Source organism: Bacillus rossius, chromosome 1 (genome assembly GCF_032445375.1).
Source record: "Bacillus rossius redtenbacheri isolate Brsri chromosome 1, Brsri_v3, whole genome shotgun sequence".
NCBI classification, from domain to species: domain Eukaryota; kingdom Metazoa; phylum Arthropoda; class Insecta; order Phasmatodea; family Bacillidae; genus Bacillus; species Bacillus rossius.
Window position 1 is genome coordinate 367,982,114 of NC_086330.1, and position 27,337 is coordinate 368,009,450.

At 39.8% G+C, this 27,337-nt stretch overlaps 2 protein-coding genes across 2 annotated transcripts; one reads left to right on the forward strand and one right to left on the reverse strand.

Annotated features, from left to right (window-relative positions):
* The first annotated feature begins 327 nt into the window (after positions 1–327).
* On the forward strand, positions 328–2,607 carry LOC134530565 (chondroitin proteoglycan-2-like). The gene is made up of 3 exons (XM_063365515.1): positions 328–407; positions 1,864–2,141; positions 2,233–2,607. Exons 1-3 carry the CDS (start codon positions 401–403, stop codon positions 2,542–2,544), a joined length of 597 nt encoding a protein of 198 aa, XP_063221585.1. The 5' UTR covers positions 328–400; the 3' UTR covers positions 2,545–2,607.
* Positions 2,608–9,476: 6,869 nt separating this feature from the next.
* LOC134528406 (probable chitinase 10) lies at positions 9,477–13,903 on the reverse strand. Its single transcript, XM_063362005.1, has 3 exons — positions 13,798–13,903; positions 10,867–11,144; positions 9,477–9,829 (listed from the first exon to the last, which is right to left on the reverse strand). The coding sequence occupies exons 1-3, from the start codon at positions 13,802–13,804 to the stop codon at positions 9,596–9,598; spliced, it is 519 nt and encodes a 172-aa protein (XP_063218075.1). The 5' UTR covers positions 13,805–13,903; the 3' UTR covers positions 9,477–9,595.
* Positions 13,904–27,337: the final 13,434 nt, after the last annotated feature.

Here is a 27,337-nt window from a genome sequence, read left to right on the forward strand (position 1 = left end):
ACCTCCATCACCACATGCAAGCTGACATGGCAAACACCATTTCTCTAATGCGAGTGACCTGCGTCACCACAATCAAGCTTTCTGGACTGAATGACCAACTAGTCCAACTTCACTGATATGGCATAAGCACACCTACGTCACAAGGTATGGACAGGAATGCGACTTGGCCTTGAGGAGATACTCATGTTATGATTTTAAAAATATCATCAATGGTTTTCGTATTGATAGCGCCCATGTCAAGTCAATGAATTCCCAAGAAAACACACAGCAGTGACATTTGAACCACTTAAAACTGTCATGATTATTTTATAATGCGATTAAGAATTGTTACAAATAGCCATGTAAAAGCAACGAGAAACCATTCATCGCATTGAGACCATCAAGTAGACGAACTTCAAAAATGAACGGTGAGTAAAATATTGTTTCCTGTGATATCTAAAACTTTTCCAGATTTATGTACTTTCTTTCGCGTTGTTTACACCTTTGAAATCCATTGTTTGCTACTGGGAATAATTGCATACAAAATAGTCATTAGTTATGATCAGAGACCTGTAAAACTCAGGTTAATGTTTGAAGAGACATGGAATACTATATATAAGTATACTCTTGAACTACGTTCTCATTGGATAGAAGGATAAAGAATCAATACAAAATTCAAATGGCCAAATCACACGGAAGTAGATAATGAACTATAGACACCGACTTCTTTGCGTACAAGAATGTAGAGTTCATCGTAAATTAATAAATATTATTTAATTATAAAGTTTCGCCAGTTTCTTATTTAAGACTAGAAAAAACGAAAGATGAACTAATATTGCATAATTAACAGTCGAATATAAATTTAAATACAGAAAAATTCGAGATGTCATTTAATTCAACTGTTTTACATATACAAATATTTACACAAGTGCGCAAATAGCTAATTAATATCACAGTTTTGTGTGTGGGAATAAACATGTCCGAAAATATTTCGCATATTAATTTAGTGAGAGGACAGAGTTTAATCAGGTGCACCTTTGTCATCCTTCTAGCGGCACATTTCAGGGGCTCAGTATTTATATTTTATCATAATATGAGATACTTATGTAGCTTTTCAAGATACAACACAAGTTAATCGGGCAGACGTTTCAATACATTTTTTCAACAATCTTAAATCTGTACTGAAAATTGGGACTCTTACCAAAAATTCAAAATTGTAGGTGTATATGCAACACCAGTAGACGAAATTCCAATTAACTTCGGTCCGAAAAGGTTTATATATATATATGGATACAGTATCATCGGTAATGCTCTAGCTATATATACTAGGAGGAATGCCATATCCGTGATAGCACACACCACTCAACATGCACATAGAGGGACTGCACATGATCCCGTTGATTGTAGCTCTGGACGTGTTGTGTTCTATGGCAGTGCGCAGTGATTTCCCTTGTTAATGGACCGCAGCAAAACCATTTACAAGTCTCCTGCATATCATGGATGCATCCGAGTTATCATGTTCATACCGGTGATTTCTGCTATTCCCTGAGATACACTTACACACGTTACTCATTCAATAAATCTGTCTTACAGAATCCTGAGCCAATGGAAAAGATGATTATGAACATGTCGGAGAGTTAAGAGTAATTTATCGAATATTTCTAGTTGGTAATCGGTACACATGATTGATAGTCCGTTTCAATGATGTGGCCAGGGCCATAGGGGTTTCGAACCCAAAACTCAGGCGTGACTAATATTTATAAACCACGAGTCAGAACCCAAGTGTTTCAGAGCACACTATAACCTTGGGCTCCATTTGGAGTCTCTGCCTAAATTTGCGATGTAAAACGTAAAATTAATCTTTTTTTAATGTTGGTTTTACAGCATTCGCAGTGGTAGCCTTGCTGCTGGTGGCCTACGCCCAGGCTGACGTCACCGAGCTGACACAAGCCCAGGTGGACGCGCTGTCTGCGGAGGAACTCCAGGCCATCACCCAGGAGCAGTGGGGCATCATCTCCTCCAGGTGGTGCAGTCCTCTCTTCGCCAGCTACGCCAAGTCCCAGTACCTGCCGGACCGCACCAACTGCCACTACTACTACGAGTGCGTGGGCTACAAGGCGGTGAGGATGGAGTGTGCCGCCAACCTCTACTGGAACACCAAGGTAACAACGCTGGATCCAACAGAGTTCTGGTACCTGCTGGAAGGTTTGAGTGTTGTCTGGGACTGTACTGACTGCAAGTCTCTTGTTACAGCTGGAAACCTGTGACTACCCGTACCACGCAGGCTGCAAGTACGGCAGTGCATCTTCTAGCTCGGGATCAGGATCAGGATCCGGATCTGCCTCTGGATCAGGATCAGCATCAGGATCAGGATCTGCCTCTGGATCAGCATCAGGATCAGGATCTGCCTCTGGATCAGGATCTGCCTCTGGATCAGGATCAGGATCTGCTTCAGGATCAGGATCTGCTTCAGGATCAGGATCAAGCAACCACAACCAAGCAATCGAGATTCCAGTTGCGAACCAAAATGTCATTCCAGTTGTCGTCCCATTCAATAACCAATAAAGAACAAAAATGATGTATGGGAGTGTTAACTTTGAATAAATAATGTTAAAATGATACATAATATTTACTGATTTGACTTCTTTCATTGGGTAAACTTAATACATTCTACACTTTCATTTTTTATCATTTATAAATGTATTATGTTTTATATATTTACAAGAATAAAATACAAATCTACAAAAATAAACTATTCTGATGCATGATGGTATTCCATACAGCGTAGTACCTACTTATCCATTTATTTATATTTGTGGTCAATTTGACTTGCAGACACCATACATTCAACTTTATGAAATAGCTTTTCATATATGTGATGTAAAATGCACCTACTTTGTTGTGGTACGGTTATGAAATTACTTTAAAGGCGTATCAACCGTCAAGATTATGACGATCTCGGAACTTCTTATATGTCAACACGATGCATTCATATTTAAGATATACAAGGGAGCCATTTAATATGACGATGAACTTTCCATAAAAAGTGATTAATTTTATTTTAATATTAAAGTAAAAGTTAATATTGAAACAGTTAAACTGGATCTAAGATACCGAAATGTGTTTAACATATTAATACAGAAATATATCAATATAAGTAATGTGATTCGCTACAGGATATTATGGAGATCAGGGATGTAAAAATTGTAGTCTGAAAAATCTTCATTATTTAGTTGGAATAATAGTATCATTAAGTGTCTTCAGCATTAGTTTTTATTTTGTGATAATTTTTTAATATTTGAGAGTTTCTCTGAGCACATTGAATAATGATAAATTTATAAAAGACATATTTTGGTAGCATATATTCAGCCCCTAGTAAATATATATGTTGTACATTAATATATTTATATATTTATTACACATAACATGCTTCTTTTAAAATATATATAAAATAATTTAGTGATTAGGTTTGTGTGTTTCTCCGAGTGTTACAAAGTTGGTCTGTGTTTAAATTTCGGAGGATTTAAACTAAGGTCTTGAGCACATATTTCACTTAGTCATTGGATCTCAACTTCTATATTTAGTATCACTTCATTTATTGTTCACCATTGCATTGAAGGTTTGGTGAGGTACGTCAATGAGTTGTCAACATTCTGCCTTCACACAATCATGACTGTTGATCCTGCCTGCAGTAATGATGAAATTCCAGTGGAGAACCTATACATGCTTGTTTTAAAGTGCATGTTGTATTTCCCTTTAGCATAGTTACCAGATTTTTTCTAATATTGAAGTAGAAACTCATATGTCAAACTTTCGCAGCCATGAATATCCCAAGCCACGTTGTTCGAGAGTATGTACAAGCTGTGATGTCTTCTTTTTGCCAACATACTCAAGGACTTTATTTATATGTCAGGTGATTTGAAGACTATCTCCATCAACTAAAACAACTGTCTCAACTGCCACGTTAAGAAATCGTTTGCTAGTCAATCCTAGCCACGTGTTTGTAGTAGGCGGTATATTAACTCTTTCCTAGACCAAGAGCTTTTACATAGTCAGGGCCAATGAATACTTTTTAAATATCTAGTGGACTAAATTGTTTTTTATATTATTTTTAGAAGGAAAACTAACCCCCTCCTTAATATCAGGCCATTTTGGTTTATAATTGTTTGTAAGGGGATGTCTACAAGATAACCGCAAAGTTATTTGTTGAATGTCGTATGGATCATAATGACTGCTCTTAATGAAAGAGTCCATCTTTGTGGACTGATTAATCACCTTTGTGTGATTTTTACAGTAAACACTGTAAAGGTTCTACCACAATAATTATTTTTAAATTTATATCCGGTAAGGAGGCTTTTCTTGTTTTATTTAATGCTATTTAGTGGTAGAGTAGTCATTTTATAACAGTGTTGTGGTCTATGGTTGATAATCATCGACCCAGACAATGCTGCCATCTTGGTGAGGTATTTCCAGGCAGTTACAACTTTATATGTTTTACTTCAAGAAGACGATATTTGTGTCTAAATACTTTGTTACTTAAGAAAACAATCAGCATGGATCTTTCAATCTTATCTGGTCGCTAGTGATGTTATTGAAGGCAGGATCATAATGGAAAGCGGACACTAAAATAAATATCTGACCCATTTCATCATATTCACAAATTTTCCTTGTTAAATATCTAAATGGTAAGGTTTATATGGAATAGTAGTTTTATAAGTAGTATGGAAATAATCGGAAGAAGGGTGATAGTTAAAAGCTTAGAAAAATGGGTGCAATACCCTAGAATAAAAAAAAATATTTTTAATTATTTATTATTAACTGGTCGCACATAAATAATACAGACGTGGCTAGTTGTAATGAAATGTAATGAGAGAGCCCATGTAATCCAGACTCTGTGAATAAGCAACCACAGTTAGCTAAATATTAAAACACAGTTTTGCATGCACAACTCCCACCAATGTCATATCCCTCCATCGTGAAATCTTTCTGAGATTTGGGGCATCCAGTGCCACAGTACCAGAATAAGATATCAACAGTTCTATGTGGAGGGGGAGAAATGTGTTCACCTGCAATAAAATGTGTCGACGTTTTGCATTATCCCTCGAAGAGGTGACTTTTTGCCTCCCAGTAAGACAAAGTTAAACCACTATATCTCTAAGTGAGTTGTGTACTACTAAGCACCAAAATATTCAGAAATATCATGCTTAGACTGCATGTACCATGTGATATGTCTTCTGTCAGTATCTTCTAGAAATATATTCACTCTTTTTTTTCAGTTTATAAACCTAACCCCACGTAGTGTTTGCAGTGAACTATAACTAACACTTGAACTAATCACGTTGCATGAGGATTAATGGACATTAGTAAATGCACCCATTAAAACTAATAAAGAAATTCGTAAAAAAATCACACGATTTCCTCAAAAAATCAAAGTAGAATAGACCCCAATTAATGCAAAATATGTCTATTTAACATCGAAATTAACTCAAACAATTTATGTAATAGTTCTAGCACAGATTCCAAAGTAATTTACTGGAGGGCTATTAATAGTGATTGTGAACAAGAATACAGAATAATATGTCATCTACTATTTGGCTTGTGTATTGTGAGGCATCCCAACATAAAAGCTTGTGATTTCAATTTGAGTAGGCCGAGTGTTTCTCATTGGCCCAGAGTTCTCAAAGTAATTTGTGAGAAAATAGTAGTCTAATATGATGACATGCCTTTGGTGCCCCTGACATCGCAATGGGATTCTGAAACCTATGCCTTTACTAATATTATAGCCAGGACACTATCCCGTGCTCTGCAGTCCTTCAGGATAGCATCGGACAGTCTCACTTCTTGCTACTCAAGAACAGGCTCTTTAGATTACAGCCTAATCCTTGTGATTTTTATGAGGACTCCGAGTAGACAATTTTCTACTAAATACTTTTTCTTTTTGCACCTGCAAAAGTTTTCATTTCAAAACCAGCTTCTGTTTAATTTTGTGGTCAGTTTTTTCTTACTTAAAGAATATTTTATACTCTTAATGCTTAAGAGTTAATGGTAAATTATATGCATAAATACTTTGTTAGCGTTAGCTGGCAATATAGTACAAATTATTATATAACATTAATTACTGACTTTAGTATACAATTTAAATTATCGTCCCAGATATATTTTTTTTGCAAAATGTTTCGATTTAATAAGTTAAAGATACTCAAGAGCCATTGCATTATAAATAACTGGCTGCAATACCCGGCGTTGCCCGGGATGAACACAGGGTGAAGGGGACCTTTTTCGAAATCAGATGTAGTTAGTAAAAGTCTTCTTAATTTGAATGTCAAGTGTGAAAATTAATTTATATCACTTTCAGATCCCGACAGACGTTGTTCTGCCAGTTTATAGTTATTTACCTGGTCTGTATGTAATTTAGACTTCATAAAGCAATATACAAAAAAGCTGAAAAATAAGAGATTACTAATATTGAAAAGATTCCATTATCTAGCTAATGCTCGGCCTGCATTGCAATGCCTCATTCAGTTTTGTTTTGTAATATGTTTGAAGTAATTCCACATATACAAATCATCTATCCATCTCTCTATATATATTTATCTCTATCTACATCTATGTATCTCTCTATCTCTATTTATTTCTTTATGTCTACATATATACTTCCCACTATATCTATATATTTTAAATATAAGTCTCTATATAGCTCTATACATCTATAGGTATATCTCTTTATCTAACCCATTTCATTCTCTATACCTCGCTCTATCTCAACTTGTCTCTCCGTCTATATCTCACTCTATATATGTATATATCACTCTATCTCTGTCTCTCTTTTAAATTTAAATAAATTGTGTCATGCGTGCGCACTTAGACAACAAAAACAGACGAAGTCCGCTATATAATATGAAATAAACACATTTTTTTTGAAACTATTCGTGCTCAAACTATTGCAAAATAGTTATACCATCTCAGAAACCTTCACGGGCATCCGCATAACAACTCACCAAAATTTAATCGCAATCGGATAAATGGCATAGGAACGCATGCGGCACAACAAACTAAAATTAAAGACATGACAAACGCATCGAACGAAGGTGCGTTTAAAATTCAAGGCAACTCTATCTATTGACGAAGTTAAGAACCAAACTGTTATTAGCACCTTTATTTTGCTAGCCACTGCGAGCTCCACTAAGCGGGCTGATCTCACCAAGGAGAAAAATATGAATTTGCAAGACCTTACTATGTGTATGATCGTGTGGCAGACATAGAAAAATGACACTCACTCACTATTTGTATGTCTATGACCTATGATTTTTTCTGTTATAAAATGAATTGTTCACTTTTTCATTCCATTAAGGATGGAATTTCATATTAATATGTAGCCTATGTGTTATTCTGATGTAAAAGCTATATTATTGTAAAGTTTCATTAAAATACATTCAGTAGTTTTTACGTGAAAGAGTAACAAACATCCATCCATACTTACAAACTTTCGCGTTTATAATATTAGTAGGATGTTGATACATGAAATACAGGATGTCCATAAATTCTTTCCCTCATTACAAACATTAATAACATGAAAACTACAAATGCTAGCAAAATGCGGCATGGATGAACGTGTAGTGTAGCGTGCTAGTTATTTGTGTGTATGTTTCAGGTAGGTGGTGTTTGAAGAGTGAAAGGCACAATGACCTCCATGCAAGAAAAGGCTCAATGTGTTCTGTGGTATCACGAGAGCAGGTCCCCTGTTACGGTTCAGCGCAATTTCCGAAGGGAGTATGGACGTCTACCACCTGATCACAAGAGCATAAAAGCTTGGTATGAGACATTTAAAGAGACTGGTAGTGTGGGCCACCGTTCGCGAACAGGTCGTACTTCTGTAACAGATGACACTGTCCACGCTGTTCAAGAAGCATTCCAACGAAGCCCCTCCAAATCGACACGTCAGGCTTCCCGTCAACTTGGTATTCCACGTTCAACAGGGCACAAAATCTTACACAAAAGACTTCATTTGTATGCGTACAAAGTTAAAATTGCTCAAGCCTTGCAACCAAATGACCAAAAATTTCGCGCTGAATTTGCGACACAAATGTTGCATCGTATTGACGCTGATAATGGATATCTACAGCGTGTTTGTTTCTCCGATGAAGCAACATTTCATACGTCTGGTACAGTTAATAGGTAGAGAGCGGAAAAATTCGCGTATTCATTTCACGATATGCTAGACTCCAAAAAACTGTACCTTTATATTGCTTCTGCGATTGGCTTACTGTTTATCTGAAGGACTTTGAGCCAATGAAAAACCTTCAACCAAAAAAAGTACCGACTCGCAAGCGTCCCAGTTGACAGGTGTCACGAGTCAGTAGCCAATGAGCAGGTGGCATTTGCCTGGTGAGTATGGGATTGTGGCGTCTATCCTATAGGCCATCGAAAGCACAAATTTTTCCGGTCTCTATTAATAGGCATAACGTGCGTATATGGGTGTCCGAACACCCTCATTCAATTGTGGAACATGAGAGGGATAGCCCAAAAGTCAATGTTTGGTGCGCCCTTCTGCATAACAAAGTCATTGGGCCGTTCTTTTTTGCAGAGAGCTCAATAACAGCGCACATCTACCTAGACATGTTGGACCTCTATGCAGCACCTCAGCTACAAGAGTTTCAGCCTTGGGTTGTGTTCCAACAGGATGGTGCACCGCCACATTCGGGATTGAATGTCCGTGAATTCCTTAATGAAACATTCCCAGACTGTTCGATTGGACACGATGGACCAACATCCTGGCCACCGAGATAACCCGATGTTACCCCCCTCCACTTTTTTCTTTAGGGATTTTTTAAAGATAAAGTGTATGCAACACGTGTGCCTGATGTTAGAACACTGGTTCAACGGATAACAGAGGCAGTCACTTCTGTTTCAGACAAAATGTTGAAGAAAACATGGCAAGAAATCGAATATCGCCTTGATGTTCTGCGGGCCATCAACGGTGCACATGTAGAAGTTGTCTAGTCTTGTCTGGCAAATAAACTATATGAGTTACACAAAAGGTTCGTCCAAACTGCAGTTTGCTAGCATTTGTAGTTTTCATGATATTAATGTTTGTAATGAAGGAAAGACTTTATGGACAGCCTGTATTTCCAAATATATCAAAGGTAAGAACACAATTTTATCCTCAAACGTATAAAAGTACTTAGTATGTATTATTTTTAAAATGTTTTAAAAATTTCGAGGTACTTCGGTAACATAGTGGTTTAGTAGATTCTAACAAGACAAATTTAGGATGTAGATAAATGTTTGATAAATAATTAGATGTATTTTGTTTATGTTTATACTATTGAATTAGTTTTTATGGATATATTAAATATGATTTAATTTATGTTAAGTACAAAACTATTAAATAAAATTTATAGTAACAGAAAATTCTGTAAAAGTAAGAATTAATTTATCAGTTATCACTTTATAATTATTTTGGGTTGTTGATAGTTAAGTAAACATATAAATTCCAGTTTAGCAAGACGAATTTACATTGGTTTTATTTTGCATAGTGTATACATTAGTAAGATATCAAGTATAAACTTAACAGGATCTTAGTTAATAAATAAAACCACGAATTGTCAAGCGGGTGTTACTGCTTGTACGGGTCGACGACGACGGGGTTGTTGGCGATGGGGATCTCGATGGCGCCGTTGTCGTTGGTGCCGGCCGGCTGGATGGGCAGGTGCTGGTTGGGCACGGCCTGCTGGCCCTGGGCGGGCTTGGCCGGCTGGCTCTGGGCGGGCTTGGCCGGCTGGATCTGGGCGGGCTGGGCGGCGCTGCCGTAGCTGCAGCCCGCGCGGTACGGGAAGTCGCACGTGCTCAGCTGCAACAAGGAGCACGAGACTCGGCAACACCGCTCTCGCTCAGTGAAGCCACCGGCACGCAGACTCACGGCCGCGCAGTCGTGGTCGTGTTCCCGGGAGCGCGGGAACTGGGGATCTGAGCACACCACAGAGCACTCCGGAGTCCCGTTAGAAACAAATATACAGAAGAAGATTCATGTAATAGTTCCATCACAGATTCCAATACCATCTAGTGGAATGGGATTATCAATAGTGATTGGGAAACAATAATACGGGAAATGTCATACACCTTTTTGGCTTCTGGTTTGTGAGGCATCCCAAAATAGTAGCTTGTGAATTGAAGCTGATTAGGCCGAGTGCTTCTCATTGGCCCAGAGTCCTCAAAGTAATTTGTGAGCAAATAATAGAATCTATCTTGAAATGGATTCATGAATCTGTCTGGTCTCATATGATGATCAGTAGAGAATTTTGGATAGAGTTATGCTATGGAAGATTTCCAGATTAAAAAATTCACGATTATCTTATTTTAATTATATAAATTCGAAATGTTGTACTTTCTGGCAAATTAAAAATAGTTTTTTTTAATCACAGTAATATACCAAATTCATGTTTATATTCTTCAGTTTTATTTAAACATTTTCCCTGATGATTTGGTAGGGATTATTTGTCAAGTGTTACTTATAATTGCTCAACTCTGATCCTAGGTTCGTTAGATGTGTGTCCAGTATAATTCCAGGCAAGAAAATAAGCAAGAAACAGTTATTCCCCCCAACTGCGTCGTCAATAAGTAATCTAGGATAAGTTATAAGTGCTGCATTCTTTGGTAAACACTTTTGGTCCACATCTCCACGCTATAGTAGGTAATAATGACTAGAGCTTTAAAGGAATTCTCTCACAATGATGAACTTTTTTAATTTCCCATTTTTAAATGAGTATGCTCCCACTCGATGTCATACTTGGGAAGCAAAGAGGTCTTCTGAGTTCCTAATCAACCCCAGCTACGGTGAAGAATTTTTCATCTGCTGGTGCTGATCTTCAATCAGGGTTGGAGTCTCACCTTGGTGTTCCAGTAGAGGTTGGCGGCACACTCCATCCTCACCGCCTTGTAGCCCACGCACTCGTAGTAGTAGTGGCAGTTGGTGCGGTCCGGCAGGTACTGGGACTTGGCGTAGCTGGCGAAGAGAGGACTGCACCACCTGGAGGAGATGATGCCCCACTGCTCCTGGGTGATGGCCTGGAGTTCCTCCGCAGACAGCGCGTCCACCTGGGCTTGTGTCAGCTCGGTGACGTCAGCCTGGGCGTAGGCCACCAGCAGCACGGCTACCACTGCGAATGCTGGAACACAGAGAGAACAACCGTTCACCACGTGTCGACTCCACTTCTTGATGCTTACATAGTCTATTTTTTTATAAAGGCACATTTATAAGTGCATGCTCTTATTTTTAGCGTACTGTCAGGTAATAGTAGTTATTTAATTGAATATTGTTGGTGTTAAATGTTTCTTGTTAAATAAACCTTTACCGGTTTGTATATATTCACAGATAATTATTTGGTTATATACTGATATCTGATTCAGTTGAAAAGTGTACTTCTTATGTCCTGTTTATGCTCATTCTTTCAAATGATTAGATTTTCACGTGAATGCTCCATGCTGCGAACTGTTTCTGGAAAACTTTGCAAGTCAAATTGACCCACTACGTAATAGCTTGTCTACAAAATATCTTCTAGTATTTTACTAAATTTACGAAACCTTGCCAAAGTATTTTATTCTTTTATATTTTATGTTTGGACCTATTAACGCCTCCGATTTTATACCACGAAGATAATAAAGTCGTTACTTTCAATTTAAACGTAATTGAATATTATAATAAAAAAGATAAATTTTTAAGTGCCTTACTTCTGGGATTTTGAACCCATGATACCTTGCACTAAGGGCCATGCTTTATCAAACCTCTGTCTTTGTCTACAAGTGCTTTTAAAAGTCTTAAATGAAATAAAAATAACAAAAATGAGCGGCTTTTATTAAAATAGAGTCCTCTATTCTTTGACCATAAATTATTTTTATTGTAATTTTGTAAGTGCAGCTGTCCTTATTTTGTTTTGGTTGAATCGCAGTTTAGTCAATACACACACTGGATATTTTCCTAGGAGAGTAATACAACTTTCTTGGTAGCAAAACAAAGTGCATTTCTGATGAAAGATTCGCGCATTCGTCGCTGGATTGAGTTCACGTTGATCGCGAAGACAGGTTTGTGAAACGCCAATTCTCAGATTTCGAATTCGTATTCGATTTGAAACTGCCAATTGCTTTCGTGAGGGTTGTTAAGTAATTCGGATAGGTGTTTTGAATTTAAATTTTACATATTGGCCATTTTTCAAGCGTTCATACTTTTTGTGTGACTTATTATGGGCGTTCGTGATAGAAGTATGCTACACAAAATAAATACTTTTCAAAATACTTCTTTGGAAACCATTTCAGTGATAAAACAATAAAATATTGTAAATTTGTTTGCTGTAATTTGTTTGCGTATATGAAACACGTTTTTAGGAACAATACTGAATATTTCTTGTCACAATTACGAAAACTCACTCATATATTTAAATTTTGTTTGGGATTTTATATAAGTATACATTATTTAAACCATGGAAAGTATAATAGAATATTCAACAATTTGACTTTATTTGGTTTTATTATGCTCCTTTAATGTGTGCAGTTAATACTGGAAAGATATGCAGAAAAAAAAAAAGGTTTACAAATAACTTTAACTAATGTATGTACCTACTGGGACAAAACAAATAAAAAATGCCCGGAAAATATTCCGAACCCAGTATTACTGCAAACATTTCTCTGTAGAGATACAGTTGTTTTCATGCCAATGTACATATTTTAATACATCTGTAATTCAAACATGATTTTTTCAGTTCTATTTACAAAATATTTACAGTGTAGCTAGATAGATCACACCAATATAGCCTCTCACAGAACCGTTGACCGAATTGGTGAATGGAACAGTTTTTGTGCACATAGAAACTGGAATCTAGTTTAATAGCTCTATTTTTATTAATAGACTTCTTATATTATAGTGTTTTATCATGTCAACGTCTGTTCTTTTGTAAAGCTGTAATAAAGAGTTATTTATTTCTGCTTTATTTCCTTTGTCATTGTTTCTTTACGGCCAGGTTTGCTCGTTTCGCTCTTGAATGAATCGACAACTGATATACTGCAAAATTAAACGTCTAGAATTCACCTGAAGATATCTACACCAATTTCAAGTTTATTTTTGTTTTGTTACCAGTAAAAATAGTTACAGTGTATTGCTAACTATTTGGTGCGAAATATTTTTAAATTATAAATCATTTCTTTTTATCAATTTGCCGCTTCCAGAGGATGGAAAAATTCCGAGTCTGTCACATTATCATTTTAAATAATGAATTGGATTATTGTCAGGGGGAACAAGGTCCCTTCTCTCACGCGAGTCCTAATAAAATTGGCCTCTACAGCAGGTTGGCAACGTCGTAAACATCTTCTTAAGCACATTTGTAGTTTATTACGGGATATAAAATGTGAATATGGAACTCAAAGGCCATACATCGTTTAAAATTCTCCAAGTGTACTCAAAGTTAGGTTTTGTCATTGACGCTCACGTGAGAAATTTTAAAGTACTGTAATCAAAATTGATTCTGAAAACACAAAGCCAATCACTGAAAATCTCCGCAAGGGAATTGGCAGTAGCGTAGAAGCCTACACAAGTATAAAGAGGGTGATTATTATGAATCCGCCTGGCGCTATGTCTCGAAAACATCCACCTTGCTGAAGACGAAGAAGGTCTGGCCTCAGAAGTTCATCGTAGCTGAGAGGAGTTCTGGGTTGATTCCTTATGAGGCATAGATGTGAGTGACTTTTCATCCGTAAGATGAGATTATGTTTAGTTATTTGGTCGGGCTACCTGCCATCTTTCAGACATAATATAAACTTTTGAACCCTTACCTCTCATTTTGGTGTGTTGTCTTGTTTTCGCAAAAATACACTGCCGAGTGATTCCACTGTGGACTTATTTATACTCCTCTACCAACACGCTGACCGCTTTAAATTTTACAATGTCTGGCATTCAACGATAGCATTTTCAAGTGCTTGTTTGTTTGATTGACAGTTGTTAAGAGCCTTGACGATTAGCTAATGGCTACGTAGACTTTGGAATTTGTGTTGGTAATATATATTTTTTGCTTTAATTTATAATCTCATTCTGCGCAGTATTTAGAGGACAAAGGAATGTTGCGAAAGCTGTTCAGAAAACTAATCATGGCAGATAATTATTTCTTAAACTGTCCTATGGAGTATATCGGTTTACGATAACATAATAATCACATAGAAAATCTACTGTTTTTATACCAAACTTTGGTAGAGTGATTTTTTTATTAATTTAAAATACGTTTACCTTAGAATAAGAAGAATATTTTTTTTTACTTCCAGACCTGTTGTTTTTTTCTTTCCTGCAAACATTATCAGGAAAGTTTTATATAAAATATAGCATATTGAATACTACGCTTGTAAAATGTATTATGGATTGTGAGGAGAATAGATAACTTTAGTTAAATTTAGGTTATTATTTCACGTAGATACTATTTTTGGTAGATTTCGAAGAAATACTACCTATTTTTGCCGTTACCAGGATGCGACCATTGGAAAATGTTTATATAGCTTTTCGTTTCATGGTCCATAGACGCCAAAAACAACGTCAGCTCAAAAGTTTATATATGTCACAATTTTATGGACACGATAACTGACGTAATTGGGCACAAATTACTCCCAAACTGATACATAAAATACATACATGGAAAAACACTCGGTCGAGTCCGTTAATGGATAAAATCCGACCAAAGGTGTAGAAATGGCGAAGGTAATGAAAAAACAGAAAAATCGGTATAACTCACGTAATATGAAAAATATTACATCCGTTTGAATGTAACGTACCTCGTAGAAGTAATACCAAAATATTTTGTCTATATTATTTTTCTGATACGACCAACCATAACTTCAAGGGGTGGAAAAAACATAACTCCCTTAGTAGGTACACCATCGAAACCATTCACATTCTTTGTAAATCTTATAATTTTTATAAAAAAATTATGTCTGAAACAATTTTTGATACAACCAAACATTACTGCTACGGATTGAGAAAAATTAGAAGGAGAGTTAAAAAAAATTCCTTTCGCCACAGCCTACAGGCGCAAATAGATTTAGAAGTAACTATTTCTTTTGTAAATATTTTGGAAACTTCTATACAATTTTGGAACATTTTAAGAACTTGATGTACATAACATATTCATGTTCTCCATTATTACTAAATTATTGATTAAACATTTTCTTATTTTCCATGCAGCGAATATATTATGAATGTTTTTAACTCAATGCCTAACTTAGAACGAATTACATTTAATGATAACTAATGTAGTTATTCAATTTTTTGACCTTCAAACACGATTGTTCATCTCTTGCGCTAATAACGTGGTCGTATAAAAATTTTCTTTTCACTAAGGTTTAAGATAATATTAAGATGATTTAAACAAAATTCAAACTAAATTGATACTAAGAAAGTTTTGAATTTTCTGAATTTTCAACCAATGTTTTGTACGGTAATAATTCTTTTCATCAAAAACATCTTCAGCCAAAGTTTTAGATTATTTTTTAGGATTCATACAATAAATTATAACGGATATGACAGTGTATCTAATTTTAAAATATTATGATTTTTTTTTTACTTTCAAACATTGTTAATTACACCCCTTGCAGTAATTATTGTGTAAACAATAATTATTTTAAAGATAGTTTTAGTCAATATTTAGATAGTTAAACAAAAAAGAGAATGGTTTCGATGGTGTATCTGGTAGGGAATTTTTATAAATGTTCTCATTATAACCCCAGGTTATTTCAAACCCTTGCAAATCTTGTTTGTATTGACGTCGTCCGGGCCTGCGGCCCCTTTGAGCCCGATACGACACCGCCCAACCACCATCTATATTCAAACCTCCCGCTCGTGCGTGCGTGTGTGCGTGTGTGTCTAGCCCGGCAAGAGGGCGCTTAGCTGCAGTGCGCCGCACCCCTAATTTGCTACGTTTTAATATTATTTGTAAACCCTTTTTGTTTTCATTCGTCTTTGCCCCAGTGTTGTGCAATTTACTTGTGTTTTCTTTAATTTAAATAGGTTACCTTAAATAACTATAGACGTTGCCCGGGCGGACCCGAACAGGCACGGACTTGGACGAGGGTAGGAATGCTTTTACATAAATTGTCATTAAATAAGTAAATAGTAACGAACTTTCCATTGTCAGTAATTTTTATATATTTTTAATGTTTATCTGTAATTTACTCAACTTTCGCCGGGGCACGGAATCGTAGAATATAGTAACGGTAATTGTGTTGGCGCGAAGGGCGCCATGTTGCCACCTGCGAGCGATGAGCTCAGCCCAGTCGATCTTCATCACTGACCGAGAGCAGACGCGCCAGCACCCCGGGGACTTCAACCTTTGTTCTGCACTGACCAAGTAATTCTGTCTCGTTAAGTATTTCTGAATCTCTTTCGCTCGTCATCCTCGGGGCAGCTCTCGGCCAGCGGACTGTTTAATTAATTAATTGTCTCAGTCGAGTTTCTTTCATCACCGTGTAATAAGTAAACTTTGCAGCATGGCCACGTGTGTGGACCATGCCTTCACCTAAACCGATTCGTGCCTCAGGCTTTTTTAACCGTGTAATGTGTAACGTGTAACGGGCGTGTAGAGAGACGTGTTAGTGAAATTAAATCTGGAGAATAAATATAAAGTGAGTACTTATTTAATCACGTGGTGAGTGAGTCTAGGAGTGTGGCGTGCCCGACGCCTAGAGCGGGCCAGGTCTGGGTAGCTAGGATAGAAAGGGCTGGTAACTCGTCCCCACTTGGGCTACGTCACGCCCTGAGTGAGAGACTCCGCCGGGTCCACGTGCCCTTCCACGTGGTGGCGCCCGTAGTTAACATCTCGAAATCACCGGCAATGCGCGATCAGCCCTCAAATGGCGCCCAAGAGCGTGGGGCGAGTTACATCTTCCGCGAAAACCAGACCTGTACGAGCGTGTGAGATAGGCGGTTGTTACGCGGAGCGCGCGGAACTAAAGTTCGCGCTGGAACTATTGTTCGCGCGGAGTGCATAGCGGGACTCTGGCGCGCCAGCCACGTGATCAGCCAAGCGCACGCTTCCAGGAATCCGCGCACAAACAACGGACTCCGAGCGCAGTAAGTAACACAGTGCTGATGTGTTCGTGAGGACTGTTCGTGTGCAGAGTACCACGTGCGTAGACATGTATCCGTATCCGGACGAGTGTATCGGGTGTTACTTTTCCCGCCCGAGTTGGGACTTGCATGGCAGGACCGCCGCCGGATACGAGTGTGGCTACTGTACGGAGTACCGCATACACGGCGTGACGAAATGTGGAGCTAGGTCGTGTCCCGGAGGTAGTAGCGAGGGATACCGCTGCCAGGAATGTGCCGGCCTGTGGCATCGTGGCTGTATCGGCGAACGTGAATGGACCGTACTGCGCAAGTTTTTTACCTTCACGTGCGCACGGTGCACTGCCTACCTAGCCACCCAGGCGCAGTACGAGGCAGAGACGCTGGAAAATCCTCCACGACACGCCTCGACGCTTCCCGAAACGCCGACGCCGCTCACGCCGACACCGACTCCGATCACGCCGACACCACTCACGCCGAAAAAGACGCCGCTCACGCCGACGCCAACCACGCCGAAAACGACTCCGCTCACGCCGACGCCAACCACGCCGGAAAAGACGCTGCTCGACTCGCCGACGCAGCCCGTGCCAAGGACGCCGCCCGTTGCCGGAACGTCACCGCCGCACCAAGCCGACTCCTCACGCACGACGCCGACCCCAGCACCACGAAGGTACGTCCTGACGTCACCCGCACCGCCACGTGTTACGTTACCGACGCCTACCGCTCTGACAAAGACGCCCGTCGTCCTGACGCCCACGCCCGTCGTCCCGACGCCGACGCCCGCCGTCCCGACGCCCGCCGTGCCGACGCTCATCGACTTGACGTCTCCCGACACAAGTCCGATCCCGCCGCCGCCTGCCACACTGCGTTTCGTCGACCCGACGCCACTTATCCCGACGCCGACGCTCGCCGTCCCGACGCCGACAATTCCGCTTCCGCCACCTCCTGTCCTGGAGCCGCCAACCTCGGCACCTCTCGTCGACCTGACGTCTCCCGACGCTGGTCCAAACGCATCATCGCCAGCAAGACCTCGTTTCGCCGACCTGACGCCACTCATCCCGACTATGATGACGCTTGACTCGCCGAAGCCAACCGAGCGACGCCCGACAACGACCGTCCCACCGCAGTCTGCCACGCCGTCCAGCACCCGCCTCGTGTCGGAGACACCTCCCGACGCCGGAATGACCTCGCCACCGCACCGAACCGCCGTCCCGACGCCACCAAGGTCATTTCCGGCGAAACCCGCATCGTCTCCGCCACACGACTCGCCACGGACGCCACCAGACTCGACGCCGACGCTTCGTGTCACCTTGTCGCCACCACCTGGCTTCGACGTCATCCGGCCGTCGTCACCGCTACCAGAGTGCGCAGTCGCAAACAGGACGCTTTGCGACACGATGTCCAGGGCCATGACGCCGAGACGCCTGAGCGCCGCCCCGCCGCCTGGATTTGCTCCTCTGTGCCCGCCTGGCTTCGAGGCACAGACGGATGAACCGGACCGAAAGAGACGGACGCGCGCGACGCCGACGCTGACGCCGCCTACATGCCCACCTGACACGACGCCAGAATCGACCGAGGCGCCACGACGCCCGATTCCGACGCCGATCGCCGCAGTACCGGAACACCGGTCAAGTGCCCTGCCGCACGAGACGCCACCCAAATGTCGCAAGTTGGCAACATTGGGACGCCGCACAGTGAAGAGTCGCCTGAGCTCCCTACATCCGCCTGTCGCGATGCAGGTCGACGCCACGACGCCGGGACGCCCGACCGTCCCACCGCCGAACGTGACCGTCACCCGGACTTCGACACCTGTCACCCGTCTGTCACGACGGGCCGCGAAGCGCCCGCCTGTCGGCGAGGCTGAGCCGGGTCGTGCCGAGCGCCGCCCGCGCTTGCTGCCCGCCTGCCACGAGCCGCCTGACCTTGGCCGCCGCCGGCCCTGCCGGCCGGCGCCCTGGCCACCGCCGCGCTGTCACACGCAGCAGCCGCAGCTGACGCAGATTTGGGGCTCGGGACAACTGGTGGGTCACCACCCACAAGGTTAGTTAGCCAGCGCCCATTCTGTCCGTGTGTATCGTCCCCCATAGTGTAAACATTGCTCAACTGTCATTTTGTAAACATTGCTCGCCGCCGTCATGTAAACATTGCTCGCCCTTCCATCGTGTAAACATTGCTTGTCCGTCCGTCATGTCAACATTGCCACCTGCCCGCACAAACATAAACATCAACATTGCCACGTGGGAGTGCGCGACGTAAACACCACAGGCAACGCCCCCCAACCATCTGTCAAACGGCGCTGTCATATCGGCCTACTTTCGGAGGGGGCAATTGACGTCGTCCGGGCCTGCGGCCCCTTTGAGCCCGATACGACACCGCCCAACCACCATCTATATTCAAACCTCCCGCTCGTGCGTGCGTGTGTGCGTGTGTGTCTAGCCCGGCAAGAGGGCGCTTAGCTGCAGTGCGCCGCACCCCTAATTTGCTACGTTTTAATATTATTTGTAAACCCTTTTTGTTTTCATTCGTCTTTGCCCCAGTGTTGTGCAATTTACTTGTGTTTTCTTTAATTTAAATAGGTTACCTTAAATAACTATAGACGTTGCCCGGGCGGACCCGAACAGGCACGGACTTGGACGAGGGTAGGAATGCTTTTACATAAATTGTCATTAAATAAGTAAATAGTAACGAACTTTCCATTGTCAGTAATTTTTATATATTTTTAATGTTTATCTGTAATTTACTCAACTTTCGCCGGGGCACGGAATCGTAGAATATAGTAACGGTAATTGTGTTGGCGCGAAGGGCGCCATGTTGCCACCTGCGAGCGATGAGCTCAGCCCAGTCGATCTTCATCACTGACCGAGAGCAGACGCGCCAGCACCCCGGGGACTTCAACCTTTGTTCTGCACTGACCAAGTAATTCTGTCTCGTTAAGTATTTCTGAATCTCTTTCGCTCGTCATCCTCGGGGCAGCTCTCGGCCAGCGGACTGTTTAATTAATTAATTGTCTCAGTCGAGTTTCTTTCATCACCGTGTAATAAGTAAACTTTGCAGCATGGCCACGTGTGTGGACCATGCCTTCACCTAAACCGATTCGTGCCTCAGGCTTTTTTAACCGTGTAATGTGTAACGTGTAACGGGCGTGTAGAGAGACGTGTTAGTGAAATTAAATCTGGAGAATAAATATAAAGTGAGTACTTATTTAATCACGTGGTGAGTGAGTCTAGGAGTGTGGCGTGCCCGACGCCTAGAGCGGGCCAGGTCTGGGTAGCTAGGATAGAAAGGGCTGGTAACTCGTCCCCACTTGGGCTACGTCACGCCCTGAGTGAGAGACTCCGCCGGGTCCACGTGCCCTTCCACGTGGTGGCGCCCGTAGTTAACATCTCGAAATCACCGGCAATGCGCGATCAGCCCTCAGTATTATCAAAAAAAATTTCAGACAAAAGTTTTAGATAAAAATTATAAGATTTACAAACAATTTATACTAATTTGATTTGATAGTGTACCTACTAAGGGTGTTATGAATTTTTTGTTATTTAACCCCTGTTTATTCCACCCTTTCTGAGTCACGGTAGATCGTATAAAAAAATTTTTTTCAGACAAAAGTTGTAGATATAATTCAAGGTTTCGGAATAAATTAGAACGAATTTGGTAGTGTACCCGGTACGGAAATTATGATTTTTTTATAATTCCATCCTTGTATTTTCACCCTTCTGCAGCAATGGCTCATATTATCAAAAATGTGTTCAAACCCAAGTTATAGATAAAAAATTTAGATTTGCAAACAATTTTAACGGATTCGATTGTGTCCTTGCTAAGGGAGTAATAATTGATTTGACTTACAACTATTATTTTTTTCCATCCCTTTCAGTTATGGTTGGTCGAATGGAAAATTATTTTAGCCGAAAGTTTTAGATAATATTTATACACTTTACAAACAATTTGAACAGATTTAATAGTGTGCATATTAAGGAAGTTGTGATTTTTTTTTCCTTCAATCCCTGTTATTTTCCACCCCTTGCAGTAATGGTTGGTCATATAAAAATAATTTTGGACTTAAGATGTAGATAATATTTTTAGGTATTACAATAAAAAGGAATGGATTTTTTAGTGTAAAAGAAACGGATTTTATGATTTTTTTTTATTTCCACCACTTTTTTTTTAAATATTGCAGCAATAGTTTGTCTAATCAAAAATGTTTGCAGACAAAAGTTTTATATTAAAATTATAAAATGTACAAACAATTCTAACGGATTTTATAGTGTTTCTATTAAGGGAGTCATGATTTTTTTTAAATTTTATCTCTCATTTTTTCAACCCCTTGCAGCAATGGTTCGTCTAATCAAAAATTGTTTCAGACAAAAGTTTTAGATAAAAATTAAAACATTTACAAACACTTGGAGCAGAAATGATTGTGTACTTACTAAGGTAGTTATGGATTTTTAAAAATTCTACCTCTTATTTTTTCATCCGCTTTAAGGAACGGTTCGTCTGATCAAAAATTGTTTAAGATAAAAGCTTTAGATAAAAATTATAAGATTAATACCAATTTCTGACTAATTCGATTTTGTTCCTATGAAGGGAGTTATGATTTTTTTTGTCCTCCAACCCTTGTTTTTTACACCCCTTGCAGTTATGGTTGGTCGTATCAAAACCTTATTTAGACAAAAGATTTTGGCAATACTCCTACGAGCTATAATACGTTCAAACGGAATTGAACGTTTTAATATTATGCGAGTTACAGAAAGTTTTCTATACTTAAAAATTCTTCATTTTTACCCATTTGGTCGGATATTGCCCATTAACAAACTCGACCGAGATTTTCCAATACTAGATTTTATGTATCAGTTGGGGAGTGATTTGTGTTAAATTGCGACAGTTATCATGTCAACAATAAAGTGATATATATATATAAATATTCATAAACTTTTGAGTTGAATTTTTTGGGGTCTATGGACCATGAAACGAACAAATATATAACAATTTTCCGAAAGTCTCACCATGGTAACGGCTACAAATGGTAGTATATATTTGAAATCTACATAATAATACAAATAATTTTTCCAAGTACAATTTAAATTAGGTTATAAAAATGTACCGCATGTTTTGGTATCAAAGACACTACTTCACTATTTTTTTTAGTCCTCATCACTGTCTTCTAGTTCATCTGACTCTTGGTTGTCATATTGTGCAACTTGTCAAGACCCAAATATAGAACAGCATAGAAATCCGTTTGTTCTGCAGCTACAACAGTTAACACTGCAGCCAGTTTTACAAGTACAAAGTAGAATCTTCAGTGGATTCTTTGGCGCAACCATTTTTTCATAAATTGCCGATAAACGTTCATCGCCATCGAGTTTCCAACTTCAATTAATACGATTAATTTCGCTAACCGTACTCATCCATACCATGGCCTAGTAGTACACTCTTAGAGAATGGAATTTTTTGAAAGTCTCAATTGGAGGAAGGCATTCTAGATGAAGGAACCATTTGGCTGTGACCACTTCCTTTGTAAGTGCCCGGTACCGCAAGGCTGCCAAAGAACTTGTACTGTTGCAACCGAAAATATCAAGCATGCTTGTCTGCCAAGACTTTATTTTAGCAGGGTTCTTCTGGTGAAGTGAAAGCATTCTCACAGGAATAAAATACATGATTATCTTTTAAAAAAAAATTTTGAATACTGAATTTTTACCAATCCCATAAATACGAGAGGTGGAAATACATCCTGTAAATGCATGAATAAATAACAACGCAATGCCAATTACAGACTTCAAATTATTAATGTGATACACTTTTGGAGTGTCTCCTGACTGATTATCCTATCAATGATAGAATTATTCGATAGTAGCTTCAGCATAATATAGGACAAGAATAAACCGGTCAGCACCATTTCCAATGAGCGTAGTAGAATGTTCCTGTTCACTGTCAACTGCAGCTGTAATGTCTAAGTCAGCATCACCAACCGACTGAAAGACCACAGTACAGCCTCTACTCACAATTTCCTTCATTGAATGAGTTGAAAAGATGTTTATTATGACCCATTAAAAGGAATTATTCCTGTTTCCCTTCAAAATCTGTTTGATCACTCAAGTAAACTGCTGGCTGATTGATTTTTCTTTGCCTTATTTTGTGTCCATTATACTTTATTGATGTACCTGTGTCATACTCATCAATCCGAACAGTTGTCTATTTGCAGTGTTTAATCGTAAAATCTAAATATACCCTGGCTATTTCATGTTTAGTTGTCTCCCTTTTTCCACTTCAGTTTGCGTTACAAGTAGCCTCAGTTAATAACATATATTTCTGTACACTGAACTAAATCATATTGTTTGATTGTTACAATGATCATCACTGTCATTGGTTAGATGTGGTTAATCGTCCTTTATGAAAGTGTGCATGTGCTCAAACAGTAATAGTGGGTATACACTAAGCTTACAGCTCATTACTACCTGGAGATCTAGTTTCCCTGTCCTAGAGACTACAAGACATCGCTGGAATCGTAAGCAAGGATCAGTGGTTTTTCCATGCGCAACTGTGACTGCTGATGGACTACTGAAGGTATTTGCTCTGTCTGTCCTCTTAAAAGCAAATGAATATACATTTTGTCCATTCATACTATGCACGTATATCCTTTTCAGTGACTCGTTCGCATGGACATCGACATCTTCCTTCAAACAAAACATTAGCAATAATAACTTTGCCGGCACATAAAATACACTAAATAAAGCAAATTACACAGCAATACAGCGCTTATGACGCACAGCTGTTTTAGTACAATTTTTAAATTTTTATTACATTATTTTCAATACAGAAAACTACAAAATTGGTCTCGAGAGGTACATTGGAACATTGCGAAGGGTTTAAAAGTAGTGTTGACCCGTGCAATTACGAAAACAGTAACTAATATATAATTTCCTGGAAGTTGCATAGGTCCTGTAAGGCCTAATAAGAAATATTTTTTTTTATTATTCACTCTTGGTCGCCCTTTTAACCACATTGGCCAAATTTGTTTGTTTAAATAAAATCCTTGACCATAAAAAACAAATAATTGTTCTATGCTTATAAATAAGAATGTTTTATTTTATCATATTTTAAAAGTTACCGGCAGCCATCTTGGAAATGACTCATTTCGTTTTCTTAGATTTTGGTAGACTGTTTTTCTGGTGTTCAGTATGTAGACTTGGTACAGACAAAAACTGTTCACAGACCCTTCGTTGGAATTTGCTTTAAGTTATGGTTTATTTTTTGGCTAAATCAACCAGTCTAAATAAAGGTCGACAGATGGGTAACTCAACGAAGAATAAAAAGAATTCGCGCGGGAAAAGTAGCTGGCTAACAAAAGACGAATGCTTCAACTATATCATTTATATGAAGTATATCCTGTCCAGACCATCAGAACCGTTCAATTTAAAACATCATAATACTCATAATAACAACCTTCATTAATGTATGTAAAGCATCGCATGTATTTTGGTTATAATAAACTAAAGTAATTTTGTTGTTTCAAATAATTTCAGACCATTTTCCTGTTAATAAAATAACCATAAATTTTACTTAAGTCACTCTAGATCTCAAAATGGAATGAAAACCTTTGAACCTAGGTACTACTGATGCATGAGTCACCAAACAAACATAACACATAGATAAACGAACGAATTTTTAAAATTGATGTTACCTATCGTTTAATACAATAATTACAATAAAAGACTATGATTCTATTATGTCTCAAAATAAAAGTTTATAACATTTTCCTGTCAGCATTTTTTCTACAGTGGAATCGTTTATCGACACTATCGCACACGCGATAAGATAAACAAGCGCAGACAGCAATACTTTTTGACAACCTTGATGTGATTTGCTACGATGCTAAAATACGCAAGCTGAGGTTGGCTGATTGCGAAAATTACCGTGTTGATTGCCATTATAATTTTGTACTGATTGATTATAAATTGAAACCAACTGGGATTCACTACAAACTTGCAAGTGTTAGTGAAATATCCGGCAAATAACAATTATAACCATGAATATTATAATAAAAATAACGAATGTTCAGGCAATAAGTATTACGATTCAGCATCGTGTTAAAACCTATTGTGATAATGACGATATCCACGTCCAGTAAGGGCAGCAGTCACCATCATAGTGCCATAAACCGTGGTGTTTTAGCAGAATATTACCGTGGTCTCCTGTTCCTTTTTCGCGGAACCAGACCTGACAAAACCTGTGACACCTGCTCTCAGTTTAAACTTTCCTCCCACTCCTAAGAGACTTCTACTCTGACGATGGCGAATGCAATGCCAAGAAACCTCCCGCTGTTGCCACGAAAGGCATGCGATCGTTTTTAACAAAGTTTTTTTCAAGTGGTGAAACTTGGCGGTCGTTGAAGTGTTCTGGTGAGTTTTCTCCGGGATATCGCGTTCCCCTCATATATCGTTCCGTCAATGCACACGTCTTTGACTCTAATGACCTGGATGTGTTCGAGATGACAAGCCAAAATTTCATCCATTTATCCGCCAGCCAAAGCACATAAAGAAAGTAATGTTTTAAATCTGAATATAGCTTTATATGCGGTCAAGATTTCTCCTATAAAAATATCTATCTGCTAAATTTATACATTTTGGATGCGCGGAGAGAGTAAATTAAATTCTGCTTTTAATCTGCGATTCTTCAAAACAACGTCAAATTGTTAGGCAAATAAAGTTTGAATCTAGAATCTGCAGTTTCTCATCGGCCCGTTAAAAAATGTTCGCGGGAATTCACGGCCATTGGTCTGAAGTAGCTTGGCTTCTGGGTTTTATCCGCGTCCTTGGCGAATAATTCACCGATGTTTCGGTCGACATTGCAGTCGCCATCATAATGGTAGCAGTTACCTACTGACACGGTAACCGACACAGTACTACTGACGAGGTAGGTAACTGCTACCATTATGATGGCGACTGCAATGTCGACCGAAACGTCGGTGAATTATTCGACAAAGGACGCGGCTGCAACCCAGAGGCCAAGCTACTTCTCATCGGCTCGTTGGCTCTGCTCCTGTCCTCCCACGCAGACGCCCTGGAGGCTCCAACAGAGCCGGAGACAAGAACCCACTGCTCCAAGCAGGCTTGGGGGACGTGTCCAGGCACAGCCTGTGAGCCCAGCGTGCATGCACAGGACTCCACAGCTCGTAGCTCGTGCTTCGTGCAGCCTGGGCAGGCCCCAGCGGTCAGGCGACCTCCCGGCCAGCACACACACGTCGCCACGTGACCGAGACCCCCAGTCAGCAGGCTGGTGCGGCGCAGCCTTCCCTGGTCGTGGGAGGTCCGAAGCACCCTCCCTCTCCCCAGTTCTCCAGTCGGAGGGTATATCACTGCCACCAGATCCAGCGACCCCGCCCGAAAACATCCCCCGGTCCATCTCATACAGGAAGGGTCAGGAGTAAACTGTCAAAAAATCCTCACCTTACATTTACGAAGAACGCTGGTTTACAAATTATCCAGGGATCTTCGTAAATTAACCATTATCTTCGTAAATCTACTAAAAAATCTTTGTATAGAAGAAAAACATTCAGAATCTGGCCAGGACTCACGCATTATACGATTGCGATTACCCGGTTTATACACAAAACCAAAATTTAGGATTTGAAATACGGCTTAGTTTCAAAGAAGATACTGTTATCTGAATTACGAAGCACTCTTCGTTTATTTGAAAAGAATTCTTCTTTGAAAAGTCCGTAGATTTACTGTAATTTTTAACAGTATACATTTACAGATCGGAGGGACAGCCAGGAGTCAACAGGCAAATGACATCCCAACCGGCAGACTCCATGGTCTCTGGGAGCGGGCTATGTGACACCCAAGTGACAAGTCGTTCCAGCGCCAAATCCTCCAGACCTGCAGTACCAAAGCTGAAGCAGCCTCATCGTCTCGGTCCGTCAGAGGACACTTCATCGACCAGCTGACGGAGTGGAGTGCCGTGTGACCGAGCCAATCAGATCCCGCTGTGTCTCACGATGAACAGCCGTGATTTGATTGGTTTCCACGCAGTCAGCGCGTGCGAACGAGAAATTCATCTCAACCTAAAATACGTCTTGCTAAGTAAAAAAAAAAAGGGGGGGGGGGCTTGTCTGTAAAGTCGGTTTACGGACGATAATTTTACGTGATAACGTCATAAGAAAACTTTGATGAAAAATCGCATACTTTTTCATTTTCAAATATTATTTACAATTTTTTTTGCAAATTTAATTTAAATAATTTGTTTAAAAATAATCACGAACAATTAGTTAAAAAG

Bases quoted from the DNA above. Each gene is read 5' to 3' on its own strand.
- LOC134530565 (XM_063365515.1), top strand. The intron at 2,142-2,232 runs GTAACAACGCTG...CTCTTGTTACAG, and splicing joins ACCTCTACTGGAACACCAAG to CTGGAAACCTGTGACTACCC.
- LOC134528406 (XM_063362005.1), bottom strand. The intron at 9,830-10,866 runs GTGAGACTCCAA...TCCTTGTTGCAG, and splicing joins ACCTCTACTGGAACACCAAG to CTGAGCACGTGCGACTTCCC.